This window comes from Beta vulgaris, chromosome 8, assembly GCF_026745355.1.
Source record: "Beta vulgaris subsp. vulgaris cultivar EL10 chromosome 8, EL10.2, whole genome shotgun sequence".
NCBI classification, from domain to species: Eukaryota; Viridiplantae; Streptophyta; class Magnoliopsida; order Caryophyllales; family Amaranthaceae; genus Beta; species Beta vulgaris.
In genome coordinates, this window is record NC_079209.1 from 46469410 (window position 1) to 46476150 (window position 6741).

A 6741-nucleotide genomic window follows, 5' to 3' on the forward strand; every position below is an offset into this window, starting at 1 on the left:
AGAGTTCAGCAGAAACCTTGGTATCCTAACCCATAGGTCCACCCACTTCAACTCCTCAACATAAGGGTCAAAGTTGGCATGCCAAGGGTGAAGCACAAAAAGTTCTCCCTACACATGTCATGGCCTTTCAGTCTAGCCTGAATAAAGATCCCCCAGATTTGCAAATCAAATCATCACCCAATGATTACCCATTTCCATGAATTCAATATCACCCTTGCGAAATTTCCATTCTACCTTAGTTCTAGTAATGTGGTAGCATGCACATCAATAGGATTACTTAGCATCTTACCTATCAAACAAGATTTTGAAAGATCATTTATATCTTTTTTAACTTGAGGTAAATCATCAACATTGATGACATCAAGGAAACAAGGGGGGTTCAGAACAATCACTTACACCCAGCTTAGCGGAAGCAGGAACATGGGAAGACTCAGCAACAGACGAATCAGGGACAACCACAACAGTAGGAGAAATGGTATCCATGGACGAACTATTAGCTACAGCAAACCGATTGATAATAACATCTTTAAAAGATTTAGGTAATGACATCACACTCAAACTCACAAGAGAAATTGCAGTAAAAATGGAGACAATCACAAAACAAAGAGAAATTTCGAGGGAAAGATACAGTGGAGTGGAGTTTTTTTTTTCGAAAGCTTCTTCTTACTATGGGATTTGACGGGAGATGGGTGAATTTGATAATGGTGTGTGCTTCCTCGGTTTCTTATTCCTTCATTCTTAATGGAGGAGTGTGTGGCTCTCTTATTCTTGCTGGAGGTCTTCGTCAGGGAGATCCCTTATCTCCGTACTTCTCCATTCTAATAGCTGATGTTTTCTCAAAAATGATTCAGCGGAAAGTGCAGGAAAAGCATATTCATGGAGCCCAAGCCAGTCGCAGTGGGCCAGAAATTTCATATCTTTTCTTTGCAGATGATATTTTACTCTTCATTAGAGCTTCCCCTAAGGGATGCACCATTATAGTTGATATTCTCAACAATATGAAGCAGCATCCGGGAAAAAAATTAACTATGAAAACTCGAAAGTCTCTTTCAGTAGAGGAGTCATCATCACACGAAGAGATGAATTGACAAATGTTCTGAACATGAGACAAGTGGACAAACATGAGAAATATCTTTGTATCCCTTCTATTTCGAGGAGATCAATGAGAGTTACTTTTTACTCTCTCCTAGTTAGAATTTGGAAGAAACTCCTTTCTAGAGCAGGAAAGGAAATTTTATTGAAATGTGTGATTCAAGTCATCCCTACTTATCTTATAGTTGTTTACAAAATCCCTAATTGTATCATCCAAAAGATTCACTTGGCTATGGTTAGGTTTTGGTGGGGTAGTTCAGATTCCTAGAGGAAGATTCACTAGACCAATTGGAATTTGATGTGTACTTTGAAATGTTTTGGTGGCATGGGTTTCAAGGGCTTTAAAGTGTTTAATGATGCTTTGCTTGGTCGCCAAGCTTGGAGATTAATTCGTGAACCATCTTCATTTTTTGCTCGTGTTCTAAAGGCTAAATACTATCCTAATTGTGACTTTTTAGAAGTGTCACTTGGTTTTTGATCTTGCAGTTGCTCATGGAATAGTATTTGGAATTCAAAATCTCTTATTAAATAAGAGGTGGTGTGGAGAGTTGGGAATGGTTTTCAAATAAATATGTTCGACAACAACTTTTAAACTTTCACCCATCAAAACATACCGTAATTTTTTTTAGGTGAAAGTAACGTAGCCACAAATTTGATCACTTGTGAGAATCCTCCACTCATTATAAACGTTTTTATCAAGTAAAATGTGTCAAATCAATATAACATTTTACAACATCTATTGACATCTCTCATTGGCTATCATTAGTTCATTACTAGTCAAACTTCATGCTACCCTCTCCTCCATATATACTTCAAAATTCAAATGACAATCACAATAAAACCTTTACATTGGAAATCAACCCATAAAGTATATTTAAAAAAAAACAGGAAGTGACTTTTATCAAAAAAAAAAAAAAGTTAGTAGTGATTTTATAACTGAAAACATTTGAAATTCCATTCACAAACTGACAAACTATAACCAAAATACCTTCACATCACACATACCAAAACTAAATACTTCCTCTGTTTAGTGCTACCAAATTCTGTATTTAAATTAATACTCCCCTCGGTCTTTATTAGTTTATTTGTATTTTTTTTTCATGTCTCTTATTAGTTTATCCATTCTTTTTTGTTTCTATTTTTAAAATGAAATCACTAACTTTTCATCACACATACATTCAATTTTAATATAAAATAATAGTTTGTCTTTCTTTGTATGACCACAACACTATTTCTCGAAACTTTGTGCAAAAGTAAACTAATAAAAACGGGAGAAAGTATTTGATACTATACTAGTATGAATATATATACTTCCTCCGTTTTTTTAGATGTTACACTTTTCAAATCACGGACTCCGTCCCATGTGAACATGTGATAGGAGAGAGATAGAGAGAAATTATTACCCAAAACAAAAGTGTAACATCTACTCCCTCCGTCTTTTTTTATTTGCTACAAGCACTTTTTCACAAAGACCAAGGAGGGAGTGGGGACCATTGACATAAATGGAATTAACAAAAAAGCAAGTAGGTAAATTGTGGGACCTATGTATTATATATGGAAACATTTACAAAATCAAGAAGGGAGTGATGGCAAATTTGTAAATAAAGTGTGGGACCTATGTACTATATATGGAAATGTTTGCAAATGTAGCAAATAAATTGAAACACCCCTAAATGGCAAAATGTAGCAAATAAAAAAAGACGGAGGGAGTAATTTAAAATTTCCTAAAATAGAAAGTGTAACATCTAAAAAAAACGGAGGAAGTATTTCCAATTTGTACAATCTGCATTTCTATTCCTCCGTAATTTCCAGGAAATTACTAGTTACTACATTACTAGTTACTAGTTACTAGTTACTACCAGTATTAACAGTGTGTAAAAAGTAAAAGCCCCCCAAAATTCACACATGTTAGTATGTGACATGACAATGTGAGACCACCTTCAAACTTGTTTGATACGCCAGAAACAAAACTGAGTACCACCATGTTTAGCAAAACAAGAGTAATAAATCCCCTCGTACAACAACCAAACAGACCCTAATTCTCTCTCCTGAATTCATCCTCCCCCAAAAGATCAGTCCAATCCCAATCCCTAAGCAGGTGGTCATCCTGTTGAGTTTGACCAAGAAAAACGGCGTCGTTTGGAACCTTAAGAAAAGCGAAAGAATCACGAGAAATGTGGGTTTGGGTCCCACAAGTATCAACACTAGCCATAAGAGAGCAATGAGTATCAGAGAAAGAAGACCCACAAGTTTCTTCATTGCCATTAATGGTGACGTAAGAGGAAGAACACTCAAATGGAGGAAGTGGTAAATAAGGGTATGAAACGAACTTAACTTGAAACGATGTAGTTTTGTTAGGCGGAGAAGCGAGGAGAGTAGAAATGAGTTGTTCAGCTGCTACATCATCGTCGTCATAGTTGGCGGATGTTTCCGGTGAGAGAAAGTGGTGGTGCGACGGTGAAAGTGGTGGTGGTGGTTGTTTCGGGATTTTAGAGAGAGTGTTATGGTGGTGTTGAGAGGGGCGTTTGTGGGTGTTGTGGTGGTGTTGTTCTGACATGGTTAGTAGTTGAGGAAATGAGGAGAGAGAAAGTGGGGAAAATGACAATGACCGAATGAATGAAGGAGGGAAAATAGGGGGGAGTTGGGGGTTTTAGGAGAAAGTATGGGCCATTGGGAGAACGAGGAGAGAGAGAGAGAGAGATTTTGGGTTGACGTGGTACACGGAGTTGCCAGTTGCCACGTTTTTTTTTGGGTTGGTTGTGGACCTTGTGGTGATGTGGCATGACTTTTGTTATGTTTTTTTTGTCACATTTTCGTTATTTTTTACTCCTTCCGTTTCGATTTAGTTGCTACATTTTGACCGTATATATTATTCTCATTATAACATTGACTATCTTTTACTCCATATACATAAGAAAAAACATAGTCATGTTGGATCTTGTTTGATTCGTCCCAATTTGTATTTTCCAAATATATAATTTTTATAATTTTTTTCATATATGTAACTCAAGATATTGGTGTTTAAAATTGTATCTCGTAAACTGTGATAAAACAAATGTAGCCAGTAAATTGAGACACAGGGAGTATTACTCTTTCCATCTCAAAATATAAGGCACGCACGATATTTGAAGTTGAATTTTGATAGTTAATTACTCTCAATTTACATGGATAAAAAATTTAAAAAATTTAAAAAATTAATGTTATTTTATAGTATTTTTCATGACGAATCCAACGGTATAATTATTATAATTTTTATTTATCATATTATGAAAGATATTTGTAGTCAAAATAAATTTTCGTAAAGCGTGAATGTCTTATATTTTGAAACGGAAGAAGTATTATTTAAAAAAATTGATTTTTTTATTAAGGGGAGAAAATTGTTAGCTCGTTGTTCAAAAGAGGAAAAAGTTTTGATGAGTAGGCGTCGATCAAAAGCATATTTGTTGGAAAGGAAAATTTTAAGGATCCATTTGATTTACATTTTTCTCTTGTTTTTTTAAGTGTTGTAAAATCATGGATACGAGCTTCTAAGCATAATATATCGCTGGGCCGACGAGGTCTCCTTATGGCTAGCCAAACACTGAGATTGAACTGTGCCTGGAAAGTGGGTAATGGTACATCCATAAGAGCAACTTCACATCCATGGGTTCTGGGTAAAACTCCTACATTCAGAGACGGGACTATCTTACGTGATGCGGCGCACACTCTTGTAGCAGATCTGATTCTTCCAGATAATCAGGGATGGAATGTAAGAAAACTCTATAACCTTTTCATTCTGTCAGATGCTCGTCTTATACAAAGTATAGAATTGCCTTCTCGGTCCGATGTACAAGATAGGGTCTACTGGCCTTTGGCTCGCTCCGGGGAATACACTACAAAATCAGGTTATGGCTTACTAGTACAACAACAACACCATGAAAATCATAGCATGACACTCCCAGAGAACTCGATATTTTTTCGTCACATCTAGGGGTTGAACATCATGCCAAAATGAAAACTCTTCATTTGGAAAGTGTGGCACAATTGTTTGGCCACATCTTCCAATCTTCATAGTCGGGGTGTCACAAACACCAACCAGTGTTTAGTGTGTTTGCATGATAATGAAGATGACCAGCACATCTTCAGGTTCTGTCCCCTTGCTATGGAGGCATGGGATGGATTTGGGCTTCAAATTCCTTCATCTGATAACCCGTCAATGTCGCTGGCTTCTTGGATTGTGTTCTGGCTAGGAAAGTATCTTAAAGAAGATGGTTATAGGGGGCTACGGTTGCCAATGTTCATTGGCACTCTGTGGGCAATCTGGAAGACAAGAAATGACCAAGTCTTTCGCCAGGTAAGAGCCACACTAGAGGTTTTAAAAGCCTACGTCATGGAAAGTAGGCATTATCATGAGCGATTCATAGCGGATGATGTCCCGATGAACAACCCTCCTCTAGCACCAAACTACTAATCACCACCGGGTTTCCTCATTGTAGAACTAGGCCAGGTTGCGGTGGGATTGTCGGATCTTATAATCCAAATAGATGGGTCTTGGGACCAATCCACTGGTCATGGAGGTGCATCTTGGGTTGCCACCCACCCCATGCACCACCTCCAACGTCATGGTAAATTTATGCATGCCTCTTCGGCCCTTCACACAGAAGCTATGGCCTGTCTCTCTGAACTTAGGTGGGTCAGCACCACAGGGTTTTCCAGTATCTTGATCATCACAGACTCAAAATTACTTGTCCGAAACCTGGCGTCCCTCACAACAGCAGACATCTCCATTCTTCACACTATCTCTGACATTCGCGAGGCTTCGGCATCTCTTCTAAGCTGCCGCATTATGAAAGCTAGTAGGGCTCATGTAATTAACGAAGCCCACGAGATAGCACACAACTGTCGCATGCATAGGGTTAACTTAGGGTAATTTCTTATTTATGTTTTCATAGAGCATTCTCTTATGTATGTTTCCTTGATGTCAAAAAAAATAAAAACATAAGTTGCCCTTTTTTTCCTTCAATTTTATATTGTTGTTACTGGTTAGTGACGTTTCAAAAATCAAAGCAACTTATGTGAGACGTTTTTTAATCATTTAGAATGATTGACACGGTTCTTGTTATTAATTTATGAGCATAAACTGATGGATATTGTGGCGTAAATTGATATATGTTATGCTTAAATATTTTACTCAATCATGTCTTGAATTGAGACGTTCTCACACAAAAAAAAAATTGACCTTCGTTGACATTTATCCTCTTTTTATTCTTTTTCTTTTTTGAATTTCAAAATTTTTACTCTACTTATTTGTAAACATAATTGATGAAAGAAGGACAATATTCAAGACAAGTTATGGTACCACACAAATTATTAGAATACGCGGTCTAATTTTAACATAAAATTAGACAAATTCAAGACTGGATTTTTCTAACAAGCTCATTCTATTTCACCCTAACCCAACATTATCCTAGTAATCCCTTATCTTTTTTGTCCTTTGTTTTCTTGATTCTCGAACTACAACATAAAATTTCAAAAAACAACTCGATGGTCTTACCGAATGGATTAAACTAGTCACTGAATGGATAAATTAGTCACTGAATGGGTTAGAGAATGTCATTACTGAATAGATTAAACTAGTCACGAAATAGATTAAATTGTTCCCTAAATAGA

General features: G+C 36.7%; 1 protein-coding gene across 1 annotated transcript; it reads right to left on the reverse strand.

The window, feature by feature from the left end:
- Positions 1-2802: 2802 nt before the first annotated feature.
- On the reverse strand, positions 2803-3863 carry LOC130589661 (uncharacterized). Its single transcript, XM_057391129.1, has one exon. It carries the CDS (start codon positions 3647-3649, stop codon positions 3128-3130), a length of 522 nt encoding a protein of 173 aa, XP_057247112.1. The 5' UTR covers positions 3650-3863; the 3' UTR covers positions 2803-3127.
- Between the last annotated feature and the right edge of the window lie 2878 nt (positions 3864-6741).

Bases quoted from the DNA above. Each gene is read 5' to 3' on its own strand.
- LOC130589661 (XM_057391129.1), bottom strand. From the start codon at position 3,649: ATGTCAGAACAACACCACCACAACACCCACAAACGCCCCTCTCAACAC.